The following is a 24,657-nucleotide window of genomic DNA, read 5'->3' on the forward strand; positions in this document are numbered from 1 at the left end:
ATTATTATTATTATTATTATTATTATTATTATTATTATTGATTTTCGTGGTTCTCAGCTCCTGAGGCATTGTAGAATTGAACGGAGAGCATCCAGTCCAGCCCGTAATGTTAGTGTCGCTATAGCCTGGACAGCTTGGTTACGAGCAGAGAGAGAGACACCGCTTCGCATGCACTGCGAAGTCACTGAATGGCTTGTAATCAACAGCCCGATAATTATCATTAGCAATGCACAGGAATTGGGGCTAGCACGAGTTTCTTATTATTATTATTATTATTATTATTATTATTATTATTATTATTATTATTATTATTATTATTATTATTATTATTTTATTGAGTTTAACGTGCCAAATCCATAGGCTTATTGCGAGGCACGCCTTAGTGGGAGACTGCCGATTCACTTTGGAACGTGGATCTGAATCGAAGTGCACAGGCGTTTTTTTACATTTCTCCCCCATTAAATAATGGCTATTGCAGCCGAAGTCGAACATCGCCATAGCAATTTATTCCTGAAGCCATGATAGCCCGTGACGAATTGCCAATTGGACTTCAGTATCTTCATGTCAATTAGTGGCACGTTCAACAATTTTACTTGCTGTACTTGCATACAATATAGGCCGGTAATTAAGATGGTTTTGAGCGTCAATTTACTTGAGCTAGAAAACCACGTTCCCTGCTTTCCAGTCGGATGGCAGAATATAGGACTCGTCATACGCTGGGAGGAAATCCCTTCCCGAAATGCAGTCGGATAAGCCGCGGTACTTTCGAAAAAGTTCACGTCAATTCAGTCCGAATTCCGCGCCGCCGTGGTGGATTTGGTGGTGTGCTGCTAAGTCAGCGGAGTCGAGGTCAAATCCCGGCCGCGACTGCCACATTTCGATTGCCGTGAAATGCAAAAAAAAAAAGCGCCCGTGTGCCATGCATGGAGTGCACGTTATAGAACCCCAAGTGATTAAAATAATTCCAGAGTCCTCCATTAGGGCGTGTCGCATAATTATATCATTGCTTTGCACGGTAAACCAACAGTTCTTCTTAAAAATAATTTCCTCCGCACCTGCACGAGACGCAACATTCACACTGTGCATCGGCGGAATGATCCCACGAGCATTGCTTTCAGTACATCGCAGCAGTTCTTGTCGGGAAAAGGCATTCCATTCGCATCCACAGATAAATAGAGGAGCACCTGCTGACGCCAGCGTTAGACCCAAATTTCAATTAGCAGTATGGGCTAAGTAAATCATGGGAAGCCAGATTTACCGGAAATTTTTTTTTCGCGTGTGTACTTAATGATCAAGTTCATGACTTTGCCTTTAAAAGGACGACAGTCTCAGAATAGAAGCTTGGCATGTAGACACAGACATACTGTACTCATTGTTTATTAACTTATGTTTAATGATTAAATTATTTAATGACAATTCTACATTTCGAAGAATTTTCGGCAGTAGTAGTGGTCTTATTGCCATAAAATAATACAGTGGCGACTTAAGCCCGGCAGCTGCGTTGTTGGAGAAACAAGATGAGATTAATTAGAGGAATTGGTCTTTGAGTAAATGAAATGTGCTTCATGTTCTCTACTCCCGATTCATGTTCTCTACTCTACTTGACTGTGCAATATATTTTGGTATAGATAACTGTATGGAGAATTTACACATATTAGCATAACAAAAATCTACATACGTTAACGTCAATGTTAGTTTTAATTGCATTTATGGAGCTTAGATTCATTCATGCAGTGGCGAATTCGTACTGTTTGTCCTCGCTTAGAAGCGGATACATTGAAGAAAAGGCTGATGGTATTACTTTTGGAATGCAGGAAACTGGCAACCGAAGAGGCGCTCTACATGTTAAACGGAGGCCTCCATAAACTGGTGAAAATATCGAGACGAGCGGGCTACAAAGATTCATTAATTGAAATTCGCTTAAACACGACAGTGGGAATATTGGACAAGATGCTCAACAGGGTCATAGACGCTGAAAAGGCGTCTTCTAGGCGCGCCTATCAAGCTCACAAGGTAAGTAAATCAAGTGCCCCTCCACAGAAGCAGTCAAGCGGTATGTGCGTGTGCTTGTTGTTAACAGTTCGCCGTTTTTTACATTGGCAGTTCTTACAGCTCGGTACACTTGTCGCTCGAGCCAACAAGTGGGAGCGCTAAAATATTCGCTACTGTGATATTGTTTTCTTTCTTTGTGTGTGTGTGTGTGTTTTAGCGTGTGTCCTTGTGTTTGTTTGTGTCTCGGCGAAAACTGTTACCTCTGTAATGTTATCACTTCACAAATGCGCACACAATACTAGTCCTACTCAAATTATTCGGGATAGATAATGCACAGTGCAGTGGTGCCACTTGTCTCTACGAGCGTTTTTTGTAAAACAACAAATCCGCCATCAAGGGCCCCTAAATTTCTTCGTCGTAGAGGCGTTCACAATACGCATGAAAGATGAAAAATCGCCAGAGGCATATGCAATCCTTTGTTTCACGGGCGATTTGTTTCATGGAAGAGGTGTTCAGGTATATTTACTAAATAGGTTAAAAGTCTATAATTAGCCTGTAAACTTACACTTCACCCGCATGTCGAGCATAACGTGCGCCTCATTGCCACCAAATACCAGATTTAATTCTACCCTGACCCTAGGAGGTATTGCCTGTACCTGCTCGATAACGCACTCACGCACTTTACAGAGTATTATTTCGCAACGTCCGCAAAAAACCTCCCCCTAGAGAAACTGACCCCGTACTTACCACGTAAGATTCCCCTACTTTCCCCAGGTGTAAACTTTGTTGCACGTTCAATTCCTTCAGGGCGTTGGGCTTGTTTGATGAGCGCCTGGGATTCGGCACAAATGGGTCCTCAGCGAAGGGTTGCTAAATTCTCATCGCGTCACCCTTTCCGCGGCCCTGCCCCCATTGCAGTGCAAGTTCTCTAATGACAACGGCCTTATGCTTTTGCTAGGGTACCTGTAATAATGTTACACTCCTAAGCCGCTATACCGTAAAGATGAGCGCTATAACGTAAAATTATTCCAATATGTTTTTATTCCATTCTCCTGAGGTGAAACTTGCGTAATCGTCGACGCAAGCATCGGGCGGTGATCCGCAGGGTTGTCTGAACAGACTAATCAAACGCTCTCCTCGTTTATAGGAGGTCACTTTTGTTTGCTTTAAAAGCGAATAACAAGGCCTACACTGAACGGCTTGTCTTATCTAATTGGTTGTCAAGAGGCGAGGAGCACACTCCAGTGGACAGGGATTTGATGGGGTAGAGCCAGGCCACTGAAAATCGATAACCGGATGAAGAGGGCGGTGCCGGCGTCTGCGATTGGTCCGTTGTCCCTTACTTGGGCCGCTATCTTGTACACGTCCGAAAAGCCGACGTTCGATTTCGCCTCACGCGATTGGACTAGATTGGCCTAGGCCGCGATATCGGCGCAGCCTGGACAATCGCGCTAGGCGAAATCGAACGTCGGCTGTTCGAACGTGTACAAGATAGCGGCCTTGGCTTGCGGTGGCTGGTCGAAAATCGAAACAAATCCTCTGCAAAAAATAGTTGGCAACGTGGGTTGTAAACGTACCGAAAGTGCTCAAAAACATTGCACTGCCACGCAAGAAATATTATTGTACGCAAATAAATCCAAGCTCTCTGGCAGGTGCGAGTAGCCAGTGCCTGAGCGATCAGCGAGAGTCATCTATCATTCCTTTCAGAATGGGGAAAGCCTGCGGCTATTCAGAAAAAAATTCAGTTTTGTTCGGCATATTAATGCATCTTTAACGTGTACACGTCACTTTGACGTCGTCAGTTTTCGCTGTTTCGTGATGTCGCGTGAAGGGCAGGTAAAGTGGGGGCAGGCCGAAAACTTTTGACCAATCGCCGAGGGCTATTGGCGAAAGGGCGTCAAATCGGAAATAACTTTTTTCTTTTGTTGGATGAAATCATGCATAACCAATGTGTACATGTCATATTAGATGGGAAGCTATCGCGGTTTTTGTGACGTGTGACGGGCAGACGAAGTGGGGATCGTGCAAAAAATTTTTGAGCAATCGCGGAGGGCTGATCGTAGAATTGGAACAGAAATATTTGGAATAGGTGCTCTATAAGGTAAAGCTATTCCAAACATGTCTATTTAAATTCTGCAATCAGCCCTCCGCGTTTGGTCAAAAACTTTTGTGAACCACCTCCACTTCACCTGTCCGTCGCGCGGCGTCAAAAAACAACGATGGCTCTCCATCTGATATGACACGTACACACTGATTATGCATCATTGGACCGGACAAAATAAACAGTTATTTCTGATTCGACGCGTTTTCGCCATTAGCCCGTGGCTATTGGTCAAAAGGTTTCGGGCTTCACCAGGTTGACTTGCCTGTCACGCGACGTCACGATACCGCAAAAACTGACCGCGTCAAAGTGACGTGTACGCGTTAAAGATGCACTAATATACCGAACTGAACTGAATTTTTTTCTGAATAGTCGCAAGCCTGCCCCGTCCCCAAAGGAATAAAATATGTCTGCCGCCGATAGCTTAGGCATTGGCTACTCGTAGCTGCCAGAGAGCATGCGTTTATTTGCGTACAATAAAACTTTTTGCATTGCAGTGAAACGTTTTCGAGCACTTTCGGTACGTTTACGACCTCGCTGTGCCAGCTCTTGTTTGCTGAGGATCTGTTTTAGCGACATTCTTAAACCTTCCGTTGCATGCCGCCGCGATGTTCGACAAGCCATCTCTAGCCTAGTAAGTGCAAGGAGACTCTTCGCCGACGCCGGCACAACCCTCTCCGTCCGGTTATCGAGTTTCAGTGCGCTGCATCGGCCTCATCGAATCCCTCTCCACTTGAGCGTGCTCCTCGCTTCTTGTCAGGCATTCAGATAAGACAAGCCACTCACTGTAGACAATGTTATTTGTTATTTAAAGCAAACAAAAAGTGCGGCCTATAAACGAGCAGACCGATTGATTGATCTACTCAGACATTAGGCTCTTCATAACATCCTGCATTTATGAAATGGGCATTCATTGAGTTAGCCAGATCCTCACCACAAATACTTCTGCCATTTATGGTCATTTTTTTATATTACCAAACTGTTCATTTCTACTCGTTAGTGCATTTACATCTGCCGCGCTTTCTTACGGTTGTGCTAAATGTTCGCAAATTTTGCTGTGTAGTAATTATTTTCAGCTTTTCTTGAATCATTGTACAGAGAATTTCGGATTTTCTTCTATCTGCAAAAACTTGAGCATCCCGGCAACTGAGGAATTCGCAGTATAATTTATTCTTAACTTTATACGTTGATATAAACTTTTGTTTCTCCATAGATTTACGAATTTCTTATTATTTCTACGCACCACGATTTCCTTGAATGGAAATACTATGTCAAAACAGCTATCACTCATGCGAAAAAAAAGCAATCATATGCAGTGTCGACATCGCTCTGGTCTAATATAACGCTTCAGTCATGCCCTTGAGCTAAGTTAACAAATACTTCATGTGAGCTATCATTTAGGTTCCGTCGAAAAGGTATCTGCTCATCAGCCTTATTCTCATATCGAATAGTCAGTATAAAGACTGGCAGATGGTCACTAATATCGGAAGAAAAAACACCGGGCACCGCAAGACAGACACAAGCCTTGCAGAAGCTTCGCAAGGTAGGGGACCAGGTGGGCCGCATGGTCTGCCGGGTATCCAACAAACGGGGGGGGGGGGGGGGGGTGTAGGATCTCCGATGCAGAGATGCCTTGAGGCTGACAAATACATTCATGACCAGCCGAATCCTATATTCGGCACCGTACCTGCGCTTGCGGAAATGCGACGAGAACGCCCTTGATGTTGTTCTAAGGAAAATTTACAAACGCGCTGTCGACCTTCCCTTCGCAACGTCGAATCAAAGGCTTATAGAACTGGGGATGACCAACACGTTCGGGGAACTTCGAGAAGCGCACCTGAACAACCAGCATCTACGGTTGAGTAAGTCAGCTGCAGGAAAACGCCTCCTAGACCACCTACACAACATATACCGCACATGCAGAGGATCGGACTCGAACCCCAGAGGACTGGCGCCATGCGCTACAAATCCATCCTCTGACCCAAAACATGGCTAAGGGAATCCACGATGGCCGCCGCTCTGCGCGCGAAGCGGCCCTCAACGAACGCTATGGATCGCGCCATGGGGTCTATATATATGGACGCTGCCGGCCCACACGACGGGGGGTGGTACACGGCGGCAGTGGTGCATCAAAACGAACACGTTCAGGGCCTCCCTTTCCGTGCCCCCAACATTACACATGCGGAGGAAGTCGCCATAGCACTCGCCGCAGCAGGTCCTGACTCGAGTCATTATCACCGACTCCCGAGGTGCCTGCCGAAACTTCAAAAAAGGCGCATAGCCAGCCGCGCCGCAAAGATCTTGCGAGAATGCGAGTACCGGGACCGTCTCGGGACGCGTATCGTAATCTGGACTCCAGCACATACGGGTTTAGAAGCAAATGAGGCCGCTGATGCCTCAGCCCGCGCGCTCAACCACCGGGCATCGCTTCAACACCCGCCGTCTGAGGATCTATAACCAAATCCGGCCATTACTTTCCACGAAATCACTCAGCTCTACCAATCCGCTCACGGTCGCTTTAACCCCCCCCCTCCCCCGCTAAAGGTTTGACCAAGGCAGAGGAGCGCTGGCTCCTCCTACTCTATACTAACACGGTACTGTGCCCGGCAGCACTACAGTTCTTTAACCCTGATTTCTTTGGGGAGTGCCCACAGTGTGTTTACGCGTTCTCGGACATTTTCCACGTGGTCTGAGCTTGCCCCTCTAACCCGGCTTACTCTTCCCCTTCCCCCCACCCCACCCACCTGAGAGAGCTGGGAGGCTGCCTTGCTCGGCTGCTTTACCTTAGAGAGCCAAAGAACTCTCGTGACTAGGGCCCGAGCCGCCACGGAAGCCACAGGAGTCCCGGACTAGGGACCCCTCCTGGATTTTGTAAGGGGCCGGCCCTTAAGGTCGTCCTCAACTCTCTCTGTAGATAAATGAAATGAATGTTTACCATCACCACCTATTGAAAGTATTGCCACATAACAGTGTCCCTACTGAGGCACACAATCGTCCTTTTCCCTTAGCAGAACCCCAGGCATTCCAGAGCAGGCCAGCGCAACAGACTAGCGTTTTTTGTGAAACAAACATGGCGACCACCGTCGCGAACAGCAGGGGCATGTCTTCAAATGTGGCGCTGGCTCGCCTGCAGGCGAAAGAGCCTCGGAGGCGTTTAAACACAGAACAGCACCTCCGTACTTGGAGCGGATGACGGTGAGCTGAATCTTCGTAAGAATGGCTCTAACCTTGGTCGACATGGGGCGCAGCAAAGCGAGCGATCGCTGAGCTAACACGCTTCGTTTCGAGCTCGCATCGCTACAGTCTCCGCTCACCTTCAGAAGCAAAAAGTAGATCCACTAGCTATCATCAATACGTAGACTAGCTATGACCGAGCATTAAGAAACGTTATTTTGGCAATTTATCACTATTGCCTTCAACGTTTCTATTAAATATATTGCCTTTCAAGCAATGCATTAAAAAATGGGTGATGAAACGTTCATAAGCATACTACGTAAGCTCACTGTGAAAAGTACTCATATTCTCTGAAGATAACAGGCAACATTAAGTTGCTCGCATTTTCGTAATGCACACGTGGATTCTTTAGGGCTTATCACAAGTTACCTGAATAAACACCCTGCATACAAATATTCGAGAGGGACTAAAACTTGTCTCCTAATGCAGCATCTTTTACGAAAAAGAAATATTACGGCTGCGAGCTCAGGCAAAAATTATTACTGAAGCATTGTAACGCATACGGGGTGTCCCTCCTTTACACTGCCAAGCACAATTTTGTGCATATTTAAGGCGCACCTGGTGGCCTTCTTAAACTTCCGCAGAGGCATATTTCCGTAAAATAAATTCCACCAGGGCATGATGCGTTCATCTGGTAGCCCTCCATGATCAGCGACACTTCCTGAATATTTTGGGGTGATAAATTGACGTTTTTGCAGTTCGGTTGAATATGGCTGCAATGATTAGTTTTTGTCACAGCAAAAGACTCCTTTTTCTTGAATTAATTATGTGGTTTGGAAGTTGGATATGATCTCTTACACCGATCGATTATTGATAGTGCATTCATTGGGCAAGTTCGCTGTTGGGATGGCTTCCAAATGGTTCTGAAAACAGAAACAGCACCAATAACGGGACAAGAAAGTGAGACATGTACAAGGCCCAGTATCCTCGGCCACTGTGCAACAAAGGACGCGGCAGGCCAAACTGAAACACATCATGGTGCGTTCAGGCGTGGATGGAGCTTTTCGGGAACGTGACATTTGAGCAATATTCAGTGCCTTTTTTTGCCCAGCCACATTTTGATTGTGACACTTCATGCTCCAGCACTGCAGGCTCTGCCTGAAAAATGCCAGGGGTTATTCTGCAAGTTTCCACCTACTTTACAGAGCCATTCCTTCGGCTCCTGACTGGCTGGGGTTGCCTTTATCCTCACACTTACTCCAGCCCAGCCCAGCCCTTGAACCAGAGTATCAGCAGCATATTTAATAAGCGTGTCCACTGGGTGGACACCCTGCCAAATGTACACCGTACGCAGGCCATCAGAGTTATGCTTCCTTCACGCTCTTTTAGTCTGACAGCAAAACCGTTTCTCGGCGTAGCGCTGGAAGACGCCGAGAAACGGTTTGTGTTGTACCTTTACATTGACATTGGGCTGCAATTGCAGCCACGAAGGCTTCGCTGCTTCTAAGACACCCTTTGACCTTTGAATAATTCTGGCTATGTTGTTTGTGTTCATATTGTGTTTCAATATTTGTCTCCTCTTCTCGTTTTTCGGATCACGCCATCTGATGTAAGAATTGACGCAAGTTATCGGCATGCCATGCTATCTTAATTCAAAGTGTTTCACTCCCTATTTGCAAACTTCTGTACTCTTGAGCCTAACATAAGTTGACTAAGCCATCACACACTCTTTAAATTACCTTTTCTCTTTTTTGCTTGTCTCTTGGTTTCTGCCCGAGAATTGCTCTCAATAAAGAAACCCTCCAGGCTCTCTTTTTCTTACATTTTCTTTTCTTTTTTTGCAATCTCAAATCGAGGCACAGCGCGTGGTTCTTAGCTCCGATAGACAAGCACATAGTCAATTGGCTACGGGTAGGTGTTGGGCAGGTGAAACAAGGCAGCGAGGATCTTGATTTTTCTTGCTTATTTGTCAAACAGTGCGCGTACTCGGAATCTTCAGAAATTCTTACAGAGATAATGATTATTTACAGTTGTTCACATACAACAAGCAGCTACACCAGTATGAAGCTACATAACTACAATTGTTGACATGGCTTCCGCACGTGATAAGCGAAAACGGTCGCGTAGAACTAGCACGAAAAGCGAGACATGGCACTCATTTGTTATGTGTGCACGTATATCATAAATCACGCGTGTTATTTTATGCTGCCGAAAAACGTTTTACTCACGCTACTGCACCATGAATGCTCAAGTGAGAAATTATTAGTAGTAGTGCTTGTTTTTCTGCAACCGAAACTATTGGCACGAACATTGTCTCGAGCAACTTTTAAGGCTAATAATGGGTTTTCGATGTACTGTTCGATAATGTGTAATAAGCTTACTTCTGTTTTCGTGGTAATATCTGGCATCATTTTTTCGGCGTCCAGGCATGCAAAACTTCGAAGGACTGCCCAGGAGCATTCGCCACACAAACTGCAGGTATGGACATGGCGTATACACGGCTGACTGCACACCGGTACACCAACTGTGCGCAGTAGGCAGGTCATCAGTGTTACGCTTCCTTGTCGCTGTTTAGGTCCGACAGCAAAGCCGTTTCTCGGCGTAACGCCGGAAGACGCAGACAAATGGTTTGTGTAGTCACCTTGCATTGACATTGGGCTGCAATTCAAGCCACGGAGATTTAGCTGCTTTCCGCACGCCAGAAATAACATCTGTGGACACTCTCTGACCACTGAGAAATTGTGGCTTGCTAGTTGGTACTTAATTTGTGTTTAAATATCTGTCTCCTTCTCGCGTTCTTCGAATCACGCCAGCTGATGTAAGACGTCCCGCACGTTATCGGGATGACATTCTGGCTTTAGTCAAACTATCTCGCTATCTGTGTGTCTGACATTAATCTATAATTACCTAGCATCTTTCACTTCAAAATAAATTCCCCTATTTGCAAAGTTCTTTACTCTTGAACCTTAGTCAAGGAACCCACCGCATAGCCCTTTTTCCAACTTTTTTTTCTTTTCTCTTGGCTTCTGCCCGAGAATGGCTCTCAATGAACAAGCCTTCGGGCTTTTTTTTATTTGTTTCTTTCCTTGTTCTAAAAATCTGAACTAAGAGCGTGTTTCTTAGCTACCGTGAACACGGGCATAATAAATTTACTGCGAGTAGGCGATGCGGTTGTCATCACAGGCGAACCAAACAGCGAGGAACTTGCATTTTCGTGCTTAGGTGTCAAACAATGCGCCTACTCGGAACCCTGAGAAATTGTCTTTAAGATAATCCTTGCTCGCAGATGTTCACATTCAACAAGCAGCTACAGAAGCTAAGGCAGCGTATAAATTATTTTGTGCGAATAAATCCACTGTCTTTTTTCTCGTTTCACCATCATCTCGAAATCTGAAAACAAAAATATCTGTCAAATAAATTTGCGAAAGTAATTAAATAGATTGCTTGAATTCATTTGCGTGTACACTTGGCGACATGGTTGCCGCCCGTGATCAGCAAGGAGAGTCGCGTAAGGGTAGCGCGAAATGTGAGACATGGGGTTGATTTGTAAAGCATGCACGTATATCAAATCGCACGTGTTCTCTTACGCACGTGTATCAATTTACTTGCGCTACTACACCATGAGCACTCAAGTGATAAATTTAGTTATTAGTAGTGCATGTTCAACATCTAGCCAAACTATTGGCGTGATCAGTGTCTCTAGCGATCTTTAAGACCAATAATAAAAGTTTTCAATTCATTGGTGGCAATCAGTTCTCAATGAAAGGCGTCTCAAATGAACTTACTTCTGTTCTCGCGGCAACATCCAGCGCATAATAATTTCAACTGTCGTCCTTCTTTCGACGTCCAGGTCTGCAAACTTCGGACTGCGTACTGGTCAACGCCGAGCTCAGTTGGCCATCATGCTGGATCTTCTACACGGGAGCATTCGCCACACAAACTGCAGGTACAGACACGGCATATGCACGGCTGATTGCAAGAATACTCGTTGCGTTGTACTCCAAACAGCCTCGAGGCACTTGCAGTTCTAGCTGCGCTTTTAGATAAACTCCTCAGTGTTTGCTTTCTATACATGCACCTTCATTTCTGCTTGATAAACAAGAATGTCGGGCCTTAGTCGATGATCTGCCATTAACATAAGTAGTCCTTGCAGAATTAAATTCTCACAAGTCTCCCTGGGGGGATACTCTGAATTCTAATAGTGACCGGTCAATTGAACATTTCTTCCCACTGGGTCTTCCGCGCTAAATAAGAAGAAACGAGCGTTTTGCAATATTGCTTGCAAGTCATATTATTCCATAGATTGGAGCATAGCATCTCCAACACTAATGAAGTACTTCCAGTGCAGTTTAATTAAAGACCCTTGTGGCAGCGACCACTTTCCTCTAGTGCTGAACACAACAAAAATGGATAAATGCTTGCCACACGTTCCTCGGGAGCAGGGCGAATCGGCTGAATCAGAGGGATGTCATCTGCAGCTTAAGCATCTGATGATGCTCTTGCATACTTCGCAGCTTTTCGTATCGATGTTGCATTTAAATCAATCCCACAAACAAAAGGAGTGGCAACTAACCATGCGTTTTATGGCAGAATGAAGAATGTAGTAAAGCGCGCAAGTTGCACAATAAGGCATGGAGACGCATCCAGGATTCGGGAACTGCGGATAAGCTATTTACATTTCGAGCACGTAAAATCGCAAACAACAAAGTCCCGTTGACAGGCTCAGAACGAAAGTTGACAAAACTATGTCTCGGGTACAAGTATGGAATAAAAACAATAGAATAAAAGTCCAGATGTCAAAGCCAATACCTTTGCTAAATAGGGAGATAGATAGTCTCGCAGACCGAGCAAAATTTCTGTGTGCCAATTTTCAGCACGATCGCCAGCTCCACGCACATTTCTTGAACTTTACGTAGAAACGGACAACAATGAGAAATGCTCTTTTTTTTTTTTCTGAAGGACTTTTTCCGGACCCTGATGAGGAATGCTTAGTTGTACACTCCCTTTGTTTTAAAAATATTTCAACTTTTTACAGCCATACCCGGGACATTGCTTCATGTAAAAGTAGGTTTTAAATCATGTAATATTCTATCTGCAAACGACTAGTGCAGCTTAGTTTACATAAATCGTTTGAATGGCCAAATAAAATGAGTTTACTTAAAACCTAAAAAAGCACTTGCATAGTCTTTGTAAAGCAGAGAGGCGTGACGGCTGAAAGTAGCTCGTGCCATGGACCTGAAGCCAATTTCGCGCGAAAAACTAATTAAGTATTGGCAACAAAACTTGGACGCTGTACTTAAAGATATCCTGTACTTAATTGAGCGGCATTTCTGAAATGGGCTTTCAATTAAGAAAATGCGACAAACTTAAATCATTTCTTGTCTACATAGAATACTCCGCGCACACGACACCCGTACCAGTTGAATGGTGATGAATCTTCCAACTGTGGCAATTGTGGCGAGATGCGGACGTTCCCACACGTTTTGTGGACTATAGGTAAACAAGCAATAAGAGAAAAAAAAGGACTGTCCTTCAGCTTGCTGATAGCAAATGCAATTACATCCGAGAATGCTTCCGGGCACAGAACCACTGTTTCGACCGTAAAACCGTATTGAACTTTCAACAGGATGCTACGATTTTGCAAAGTCGTAAAGCAGAAAGATCACAAACGTATCCTCTTATTGGTGGCCGCTGTTACGCTATAGCGCTTTTGTAGAGCATATGCCTCCATGCCTTTGCGTTCAAGGGTCGTACTATTGACACTCGTAGCTTTTGTTATATGGTCGTCTCGTTGCAAATCCTTTATTTCCATCGCGCATCTCACATCTTACGCGCCATAGTAGTGGTTTTATTACACATATATTTTACGTACTTTACAGCTTATGTATTTAGGAGTCTTTACACGCATGTCACACTAACCTCGCGAAACACAGTTCAGGCACCATTGACAGGTCGTTACCGAAGTCCTGGCTCTAATTGCACAATTACCATAAGAATAATCACAAATGCTTTGCGAATGGCATCGCTACTTCTCAGCTTACCAAACTCGGGTGATCGGTTCCTGCGGTTTATTGTACCGAAATAATGCTGTCGGTATATGAGAGGATCCGACCAGATTTAGGACGCAGATACGGGTAAGATATGGCATTTCCTGTGGAAATCTTGCAAGTTAAATTGACCTATTACTTTTCAACTAAATGGCTAAGCAGCAATCGATCAGACTAAGTAGGGATTACGGTAGTCTGGCTCTTTGGTGTGGCCCTATTGCTGCGCGTGCCAAGCTTCAAGCTATGTTTAAAGGAAATAAGAATGAAACAACCTGTTTAGCCCGCCATTTTTATCAACTTTCTCTTAATCTCTTTCCGCACCCCCAGTCTCAGTCGTCTTCTTACTTAAATTCACGGAGGTTGCGCTTCAGGCACTTCGCACCTCTTAAAAAGCAAGATAGCCTTGACTTAGACATAGAAGTACAATATCTCGCTTGGAAGGCATCTGCACGTCAACTTGTGCCGCAATAATGAGCTCAAATGAGTGGATGGCACTCAAACCTTCTGTACTTACCTGTGCTTTCTAGTTTACAATGATGGTTAGGTTTATGAAGGCGGGTGCATCTTTGAAAAATCCTTTTATTCCTGAGCGCATGCACTATTCATGCATGTCTGTTCATGTAGTCGCCGACACACCGATAACGAGGAGGCCATGTGAATAGTTGCAACGAAAGCCTGCATTACACATGAGCTTGTCCACGAGATTAAGCTTTGTTTTAAATGCCTAAGCATTCTTTGGTGAGTACGGAGCTCTGCCGAGCCAAAATGCACACGCAAAGCGTAATGCCATTGTGTCTGCACAAAACTGCCACATTTCGAAATTTAAGACATTTATCGTTATGATAATGCACATTTAGATTATTTGTAGCATTTGTTGGTGATTTGTAGCTCGCAGTACGTGGCCTACGCGGTCATTCTTCTCTGCATCGTGGCCCTGGCGCTGGGCTACGTTTTCACTACAACAGAACGTAAGTGCAAAACTGGCTTAAATTTCTGCACATGAACTTGTGCCAGAATTATGAGCCCAAATGACTGTATGACGCTCATACGTTTTGTGCTTACCAATGCTTTCAAGAGTAAGGAGATGGTCCTATATTACGAAGGCGGGTGTGTGTTTAACAAAAAGTCGTTTTATTCCTGTGCAAATGCGCTGTATCGGCGATTGTTGATGCGGTCGTTTACACAGCAGGAATAAAGATGCCCTGTTAACAGTTCAAAATAAAGCTCGGATTACGCGTGAGCTTGCCCGCTAGATTAAGCCTGTTTTTAACTTACAACGTTACACAGCGCTACGAGTAAAACTGATTCATTCTAATAATTCCTCACTCCAGAGTGCACCAAAACACAACAGCAGTCGGCTGAACATTCAAGCGCCGACCGAAGTCCGTAGCCGACCTCGGGTCGGCGGTGATCTCGCACTACTGTCGGCAAGGCACCCCACCTATCCTCACCTAACGTTAAAATAATGACACCTAAACTTTACGAAATCAAATGACTCAAATAGTTTTAATGGTGCCACAGTATTGAGCCCAAATGAATCGAGGGCGCCCATAGGTACTTTGCTTACAATTGCTTTAATAGCATTCAGCGGGTTGAACTTTAAGAACGCGGGTGTATCTTTAGGTAGGGGACATCTTATAAGTATATTAGTTATAACTTGGTTCTCTAGGAAATACGCTAGGTCGTGCATCCAAACGCGTTCATCGGTTTTCTGGAGAATATGACCGTATCATTTCAAATATGCTTTAAAAGGTGCCGGAAATGAAGCGTTTTACCGTTAATATATTCAGTAAACCGGGAATCCTGCAAGCGTTTGCATTCTGTTTCACCTGTTAAACCCCCAAAAGAAATGCGGTCCAGAGGTATCCAAAGAACCGCAAATGAAACATGGAAAGGGCTTAATTTATTTCAGATTGCATCTAGCCAGTATTTTTTGCTACATTTGTAAATTTGTAAAACATTAAAAATAACAAAATTAGCTCACCGATGCGACAGTACGTAAATGTTATCCACGCTTTGCCGCAATATAATAGGTGAGTGGTTTCCAAGGCTTAATTCAACCATATATTTCATTTCTGAAATCGATGCATTGCCAAAAGATTCTCCAAAGTAACTGAATTCCGCCAGATATAATGACGCAAGTAGAAATCAACACAAAGCTGATTTATTTGTAAATTTTAATTTAGAAATTTCTGTACCCAGCTTATAGAAGACCTCCCCTACCGCCCCGCCCCCCTCCCAGCTGGAAGTGATGACTGGGACAGCTGCTATATTTTACCTCTCAGAGGCCTTAAAGTTCAGGCTTCAAGAATTGGTTAGAGACGGTTCACATAATATTTATGGTGAATCGGGAATATTTATGTGCTCGGAGGCCACTTGAGCGGTTCGGGATGAGCAAGTACTGCGCTCTGATTCGCTGGGATTGCAGGTCTACCTCCGGTTTACGAAGTAAGCCTATCACCTTGCAGGCGCAAGGGACAAACGATGTTCTTATTCACGCGTTTTTGGTTCCGAATATATTGAACGGTGTCATATAGCTCTCTCCACTTTGCTTCGCAATTGTGTTCAAGGACGCATCATGACGACAACGGCCAACAAAGCGACCAGAAGAGTACAGCTTGAAACTACCACGACGACGACAGCCCGCCCTCCTCACATACGCGGGGAGAATTGGGAACATGACGCACCGTAAAAAAACCACAGAGCTATATATAGAAACGGGAATTAAATTGTGGTTGATGATGCATGCGATTACATGCATCCATGTCGGTGTTTTTCATCTCGGACTATATTTTATAAGCTTGATGTATGCGAAGACTGTAGTGATAAAGTGCCTGCGTGTTGGTCTCTTTAGCAGAGACATGTCGTGTTAATCTGTCAGCCGTTCTCCACTAACGCCAAATTTATACGTAAAATCGAAGAAAACCCGTCTTCGAAAAAAAAAATTTACCAGCCATCCACACTGCGCGTACATTTACGAATGTGCTAAGGCCGATCTATTGCGGCCCGGGGCGACGATCCCAAAAAAAAACAAGAGATTGCGGTCTGAGACAGGTTCATCTCATCTTATTTCTTTCCGCGGTCAATTTTAAGTGTTTGAAACAGTACCTCTGATCCTACTCAGCGTTTCGTCAGTGATATATATGACGCTTCGATATGTATAGTGTTTTCGCTTTACTCTGGATTCTTTCTGTATCCATTCAAATCAACTTCACACTAGTTAAGAGCAATGATTGCAGTTTGAAAACAAAATAAAAGTGCGTTCACATACTGCACTGGTAGAGCACCATGACATATTTGTCGCCTGTAATATTGCGCCCACTGACGAAGCACGGGCATGGTGTGGAGCCAGGGCATTGCGCATGCGCCTCCACTCGTTCACATGAGCCGTCAATATCAACCCCTCCTCCCCAGCCTGCTCATCAGTGTCGTGAAAATAGTGACGTGTGCTTCAGCCGTTCTGCGGTGCGATAACTCGGCGCACGGTACATTCTTTAAAAGACGCCAACCTGCCAGCGCAAACCTTAAATCAGGCTGGCTCGAAGGGGGAGTATTGGCAGACATACGATCATCACAGCACGTGCATGCGCAACACTACATCTCCACACCAGACGCCTCCTTTGCTGCAAGAATGCAGTCTGACCCGTGGTCGCGGATCCCCCATCGCTTTGTTACTGCCTGCACATATTTAACAGATATGTGTACAAGACCGCACAAAATTCTACTACGTAGGAAAGATACACACGTAAGGAAGCGCGTGAAGACAAGCGCATGTGCACGTGCATGATGTTAATAAGCAAGGATAGAATATACCTGAAAACTATTCTTCCGCTTCCTACTTCCCTCGCTCTATCCTGCGGCTATCGAAAACGCATGAGTTAAATCCCACTAATGGCAAGATAGACGCCAAGGATAGTTCGTAGAAGTCAACCACTGAACACACTGACAATTGGTATTACACATAAAAAGAAATTCACACAAGCGATGCCCAGTCCTTCAATATTCAGCATACGGGGAAGCTGCTCATACCATGCTGTAACCGCTTCCTTCTCGTTCCCAGGCACCTTTTCCAGACGCCAAGCATGAAAGATAGGAATAAGTGCAGAAATTAAAGGACAAAGACACAGGTCATTGCTATGGGCACCGCGGTATTCAGTGTACATGCTATGAGCTAAGGAGTGAGGAAAGTAATCTTAGTAGGGTTCATATACCTGTCATCAATACGCCTTAACTTCCGTGGGAGTAGAATCCCGTGCTAATTGAATTCCATCTAACGCATAATTTGTCTGCCCGTGGTAAATAAAAATCACCAACCCTTTCCCTACCAAAAAGGTGGTGTAAGCGAAGCTTGTCTTGAGTACGCCTGACATTCGACACGCTTATGTAACCCCTAAGTAATGGTGCCCCATTGTTTTAGCCTACCACTCTCTCAGCTCAGCATCCTGTTAACGTTGCTGTCGGATTGCCTGGGCTGGGGTGGATGTAACGTCAGGATCGGTGCGCCAACGCTGAGCCCTTTCACGGGCGAGTTCTCGCCGCCACTCGTCGAACGCTACCTGCTCCTTGGAGGAACACACAACGCGTGGGTGTCCCATGCGTGTTCCGAGACTAAACGGAAATGAAGCCGGTGCAGCGCTCGCGAGACCCTTTCCTGCCCTTTGCCAACTCGGTGGAAGCGAAACGGCTCTGATTGGTGTTGCGCGTGGCGTGACCACGCGCCTATGCAGCTGTAATCCTCGCGAATGGCTCACGATCCGGCGCAGCTGTCAGCTCATCAAACCGCCCTTTCCCCACTGCTGCTCTGCTCTGGGAGCAACAGGGGTTTTGCGTGACTAGAGCGCCAGAGAAACTTGTGAGCAAATACAACCTTCGCTTGAAAAAAGTTCTTTGCGGGGCCTCTATAGGCCTTTTTTTAATAAGCTTGATAATGTGCTTTTTTATCAACTACTTTCCGATACGTCGGACACTCTCATATGGGAAATGTTTTATTGGGTTCGCATTTGTTACAAGCGCCACCCAAACCTGAAGGTGAACACTTGGCTTTTTTCAAACATAATGCAGACACTTCATCTTTGCGGCAAATTCATTTCGGAATGTGTCCATACCAGCACTGCAGTGACCAGTGACACAGTACTTAAGGTGTCACTGCGTGCAATAAAAAGTTAAAATAGTAAACTGGCTGTGTTTGCAAAAAATACAATCTTTCAGTCTACATTGAACTGAACTTACGAAAGGTGCATTAGTTACAGAGTGTTAGAGAGCTCCAAGATATGTTTAATTCGAATTAATTCTTCATATTCAAGAAGCTCTGCAAACATGAGGAAAATTTTATTTGTTTCCTGCATAAGAGGTCCACCACGTGGCCTTCTACTAGCGTTAGCGGTTCCGGGTCTTTGTTTGTTATTGAAAGGCAGTGTACATTTTATGACTTTATTTTTTATTATTACTTTTATTACTTTTTATTCCTGACTTACAATGTGGAGATAAACCTTCGTTTGTAGTAAACAGAAAAGTGGCGCCCCCTTCGCCTTCGATGAGTTGGTTTGGCTCGTCTATCTACAGAACAACGACGAAGGGGCCAGCCAGCCATTACGTAGTCGTGTACTTTGTGGAAAACGCGCTGCAAATATAGCAAATGTGCGCGCAGCAATGCGGACTTTTTTTTTACCCGCTAATTATTTTCAAAAGTGGTTGAAAAGGCCAAAATGTAGGTGGTTAACCACAGTTATACTCACTCCTGTGAGAAGCACAGCTTTCTGAATTTGCAAGGCAGACTATCGACATCGCTCTCACATCACAGGGTTGCTAGAGGAGGGACTCTTACTTTTTTGAGGCGGCTCACGTCGAAAAATTGCGCTTCTCATTATCCACGCATTTTCGGAAGGAACCGCTGCAGATGCAAGCACTACCGAGGGCGAGCTTCGCGTTGCGTCATAAAATATTTAGGTCCTTAAAAATCGGTCGTCACTCCTGTTCAGTCAAAGAACCAGCAGCAGACAGAGAGCGTCCACTCGGTGGTTATTCATTCAAACACCGCCTCGTGGGGCCTATACTATGTAATATTTTTGACAAGTGGGCAGACTCGAGAAAGGGAAATAAAACATCGTTATTGAAAACTCCCTGCTGCGTTTGAAATGGGAACGGAAAGGCTGGGGCGGCTAGCCCCGTAAAGTTCCCCATTCCTTCAGGCGCAGGCCACGTCTTGAAACGTAGCAGCCTCCTCCACCAGCCGGACAGCCCACAGCTGGTCTTCTTCTGGGCATTCGCTGACCCGTCTAGCCTCCCAATGCCCAGGGGTTTCTACTTCAGCTTTGTGGTTTATGCTGTGTCTCATATTGTTTGTAGCTGATGGGCATGCCCATAATATGTGACGGAGGTCTGCACATGGTGTATTGCATGCCTTACAGTGTGATGCGTATGGTTTTGGGCGGATTCGGCGCATGAGTAGTGGCATGGGGAAGGTGCTTCTTTGCCGAAATATCGATGCCGTTGCTAGTGTTCTTTGAATAATTTGTGAGGAGGAGGGTACCTAATGCGCCCAATTCGGTAGCGTTGGAGGATCTCTCCGTAAGTGGTCATTTGTTCACATAGGGAAGCCATTATTTGTCGATCTGGTACTGGAAACCGCAGTTCTGTTTGAGAACTTGTCTAAACTACTCTGCGTTCGACGTCAGTGTCTTTCTTTTCTTTAATTGTTTCTTTGTCTTTCGCAAACTAGTGCGTTGTTCCTTCTAATCGTTTAGGAAGCGTCGCATTTGAGAATTTATTTATGTACCCTAAAATACGCAGGACAAACGGGGGCGGTTACGGCTAGTCTTTACTGCACTATGCACTATGCGTTGTACTAAACTAGAAATAAATATAAAGGGATTGCAGATTAATGTAAACACTGCATCGTGCCTCGGCATCAAACCATGGTTATAGCGCGTAAAAACACAATTATTTTAAAATTTCCTGAACCTTTCTTTTTGTCTGTTCTGAAAATTGCTGAAGCCGGGAGCTTGTGCAGCCCTGTGTTATGTATCGCAATACCTACGCTAAGCTGTGTGAGCTTACCAAAAGTATAGATATACCAGGAGTTATATAATACTGCATGTTGCCGGCAGCATAATTCCCGTAATTGAGCGGGATTACTTAGTGAAGCGGCGATTGGTTGGAGAAGCGACCGAAAATATTCATTGACTAATTAACAGGAATAAATAGTAATATTATTGCTGGTCTCAAGGCCCAAATATCTTTTTAATGGCTCTCATTATAAAGGAGAATATTAAAATGCCTGTGCCGCACATGGTTAAGTGGTCGCAGCCGGCAGAGCAAGGCAACGACTCTTTCGATGCTTTCTTTAAGAAGCCGTGAACCGCGCGCTACTAGGCAAATCTATTACGAGATAATTATAACGATTGACACTCAACAAGCTGCATCGCGCAGTTGAAGCCCAGAAGAGTCTAGTCATTCTTCAAGCGAATGCGTATTTTGCCATCGTGTACATACCAAAAAAAAGCTTATATGTGTTAATACAACTCAACAATATTTGAACAAATAGATGGTAACCAACACAGTTTGCATCCATGATTGACATGGTGCCCGCATGCGCCACAACATAAGAAATTGCTTTTAGAAAGAAAACAGTGCCGCAAAAAACGACAACTGCGTAATACGCATTAACACATATCAGATATATCCTATTTGGTGTAAAATCGTTTCGGTTATACTCCCCAAACTGCCTGTAGTAAAAACGATTTCAATAGTATAGATTCTGAACTGGTACCAAAACCGAGGGAGCTACTTTCGTCTCGAGTTGAACTGCCTACGTGATCATAAACCTTTCGCGTAGTTTTTTTTTTTCTTCAATGCATTCTGTGCCACTTTGGATCTCACTGAATTACATCGACTGCAAGAAACCAATGTGCGCAAATGAGAACTAACAAAAACAAATGCCTAATAACTTCGTGCTCTGTTCTTCTTGTTTAGGCACAACTGCACAAAACCGCATGGCTCCCACAATTGTGCACTGTATGACGTCGAGCTCGACAGAGCACCAGAGAAGCTTCTACACAGAAGTATTCGCCACATAAACTGCAGGTACGACCATAGCGTATTACGATCATTGCGCAATCTATCGTAGCATCGTCCATTAGTGCATCAGTCGAGTTTACTTTCGTGACATACAGTTTTCCATTCAGTCGTATTGGTGAAGTAGCACAACAGGATCAAATACTATTAACGTATAATCGCCACTCGTACGCCTTCTATAGCACCTTGCGTTTTGGAATTTCGTCCAGTGTATAGCCTTGAGCATATAAGTGGAAACACCAAATTTGCTTTGAAGAAAGGTTTACTCGTGATGTGTAAAGTTGAATGCGATATTTTTGACTGAAAACATGAAACTCTCCCTATGATGTTTAGCGACGCTGAACACTTCCTTTCTGGATATGACTGTATAGCCGCTACAGCGCTCTGAAAGTTACTTTATTTTTCATTTTTGTATTGCTTGAAGGGAAGCCTCCTTTTCACAGTGCTTAACAACATAAAGCAGCGTAGGGTGCATCGTTTTATAAGTAATGAAAAGTACGCCGAATTCATGAAATTCTTTTCTTTGAAGCCGTATGCAGGTGTATCGTCGTGCTTCTGGAAAACGCGACAATATTATCCAGTATGCTAAATCTTTTGCTACATACATTGCCGCCCCATATCACATGCGACTACGGTCTACCTAGCCCCTGCTCCAGGAACGACAATGCATCCAATGGCGACTTCCGCAATTCGCCAGTCCGCATCAGTCCGAGGAAAGGAAGTGCGACCATAACTTTACGTTAGAGTTTGAACAAACGTTGGACAGATATATATATATATATATATATATATATATATATATATATATATATATATATATATATATATATATATATGTATATATACACGCGGATCGGCACACACGAGAAGTACAATTACAACGCGCGCCTGGCTTTCATTGCCTCATTGAGATCGTAGTTTTGGCACTTGAAAAATAATGAATTAATTTAAGTCATCACGACCACTATATCTCCATAAAGCGAGAACAGTATCAACCACGGAATTATAAAGATAATCGACTCAGAAAAGAACATATACGAGAAATATCACCGATATCTGTCTTATTCGATAAATTTTGTTGTTCTCTTTACGGTCATCCTAGCCATGGCCACAGTGTCGAAGACGGTAAGTACATTGGTCGATTGGCCGACCTCCAAGTATAATAGGAGGAACCATTGGCTTGGATATATATATATATATATATATATATATATATATATATATATATATATATATATATATATATATATATATATATATATATATATACCAGAAAAAAGCGATTCTGGGTCCGGGTAAATATTCCGTGAAGTAGACGCGCGTATGAAGCCGTTTATTGACGTTTCGGCCGGGGTCCGGCCTTCATCAGAATACATTGCATGGTGTCAGTACAGTTAATACACATGTGCATATCAACCTAATGAAGATATGTTTACAGGAAAAACAAATAAAATGTGCGAACAAAATGCATCTGAATCGTTCAGAGGACAGCTGATACGTGTATAAACCGATGGCGATTGCAAACATATCATCTAAAATACACAGCATAAAAACTCACCGAAATAAATTGCAAAAACCAATCGCCACGTGACAACAGAACGTCACCCAATATGTGCTATGTTGCCAAGCAAACGCAGACAAAGAAAAAGGGGAATAGTGACGTACTAGTAGAAGAAGGGACAAGGGACCGGCTACAAAGACAGGCAACTAAATTTTCCTACACATTCGATCATTCAAACCACACGCGACGGTATCAAACTTATAGATAAGGAAGGATTCGCGGGCTTCTCTACCATAATTGGAACGAAATCCAGATTCAAGCAACGTGACTTTCAGTTTATCAAATGAGTGGTCAGGAAGATGCACGTGTCTTGAGATGGGCAGGTTGGGCAACGTGTTAGCGTGGGATTTACGATTGTTAAAGCGGAATCCGAAAGGCCCTCCTGTTTGTCCGATGCACCGTTTTTTGCACAGCGTGCATTCAAGCATGTATATTACGCTTTTGTGTCGCAGTCGAAATCACCTTTGATTTTTAAACGAAAGTCTGAAGACGTACTAGTAACCTGTTGCGATGTGACCATGTAGGGGCATACTTTACATCGCGGTTTTCGACAAGGTTGGCATCCTACGGCATCAGGGCAGTCAGTCTTAGATGATGATGCTAGTATATCTCGAATATTTCTAGCTTTACGGTACACTGCTTTAGGCGGATCAGCGAATATGTTTTTGAGGCGTTCACTTTGCATTAGAATATTGTCGTGCTTCTTTAATACATGCGAAACATTTGAGACAGACGCACTGTGGGTTAAGACATGATTTGTCTGGGGTGAGGGAGTCGGTTTGTTCGCAATGCACAGAAGCGTCCTTCGGTCATGCATGTCTGCGCGTTTTATTGCATCGTGAATGAATTGTGGTGGGTAATTTTGCTTGGCTAAAACATTTTTTAGGGTACCGCAATTTTTTTGAAACTCTGATTGCTCAGAACAAGTTCTTTTAAAACGTAAGGCTTGGCTATAAGGAATGCTAGTCTTGCAATGTTTAATGTGACTGCTATCGAAGTGCAAATATTGACATCTATCTGTCGGCTTTTTGTATAGGGCAGTAGATAGTTTATCATTTAGCACTGAAACGCTGACGTCAAGGAAGTTATTAGTAGATGCAGAATACGTGTGAGAAAATGATATGGATGGATGGGCATTGTTAAAGTCAGATATGAAGGAAAGCAGTTCCTGTTCCCCATGAGGCCAAATCAGAAAAAACATCGTCAATGTAACGTTTGTAATAAAAAGGTTTTAACGTCCTGGTTACCAAAAATTTATCTTCTAGCTGACCATTAAATATATTGGCGTAGTTAGGGCCAATTCGCGTACCCATAGACGTCCCACTAACTTGCACATAGTGCTGTCCTTCAAATTCAACGTTATTTAGTTCTAAAATGAGGGTTAGCAAAGTTGGCAATGCGTCGCTATCGATTTGTTTCTCGGGTGATACACATTCGTAGCCATTCGCGACTGCGATGATGCCATCAGAATGTGGAATGTTAGTATACAAAGATGCTACATCAAGCGTGACCAAAAGAGAACGTTGAGGAATAATGAGATCGATTATATCTGACAGAAAGTGGGTAGTGTCTTTTACGTAAGAAGCAAACGTAGCCGGTATATTACTAATCAGGAAATCTACGTGGCTGGACAAATTTTCTGTGACTATACCTATACCGGAAATGATGGGAGGACTTGGGTTGTATATCATGTATTTTAGGTAAAAGGC

General features: G+C 44.0%; 1 protein-coding gene across 1 annotated transcript in view; it reads left to right on the forward strand.

The window, feature by feature from the left end:
- Positions 1–24,657, forward strand: part of LOC142592765 (uncharacterized) — a 139,984-nt gene that overhangs the window by 5,905 nt on the left and 109,422 nt on the right. The window contains exons 5-7 of the mRNA XM_075704428.1: positions 1,815–2,013; positions 9,694–9,745; positions 11,118–11,213. Of these exons, the coding sequence (XP_075560543.1) occupies positions 1,843–2,013; positions 9,694–9,745; positions 11,118–11,213 (319 nt within the window). The 5' untranslated portion in view covers positions 1,815–1,842. The remainder of the gene's footprint in view (positions 1–1,814; positions 2,014–9,693; positions 9,746–11,117; positions 11,214–24,657) is intronic.

Source organism: Dermacentor variabilis, chromosome 9 (genome assembly GCF_050947875.1).
Source record: "Dermacentor variabilis isolate Ectoservices chromosome 9, ASM5094787v1, whole genome shotgun sequence".
NCBI classification, from domain to species: domain Eukaryota; kingdom Metazoa; phylum Arthropoda; class Arachnida; order Ixodida; family Ixodidae; genus Dermacentor; species Dermacentor variabilis.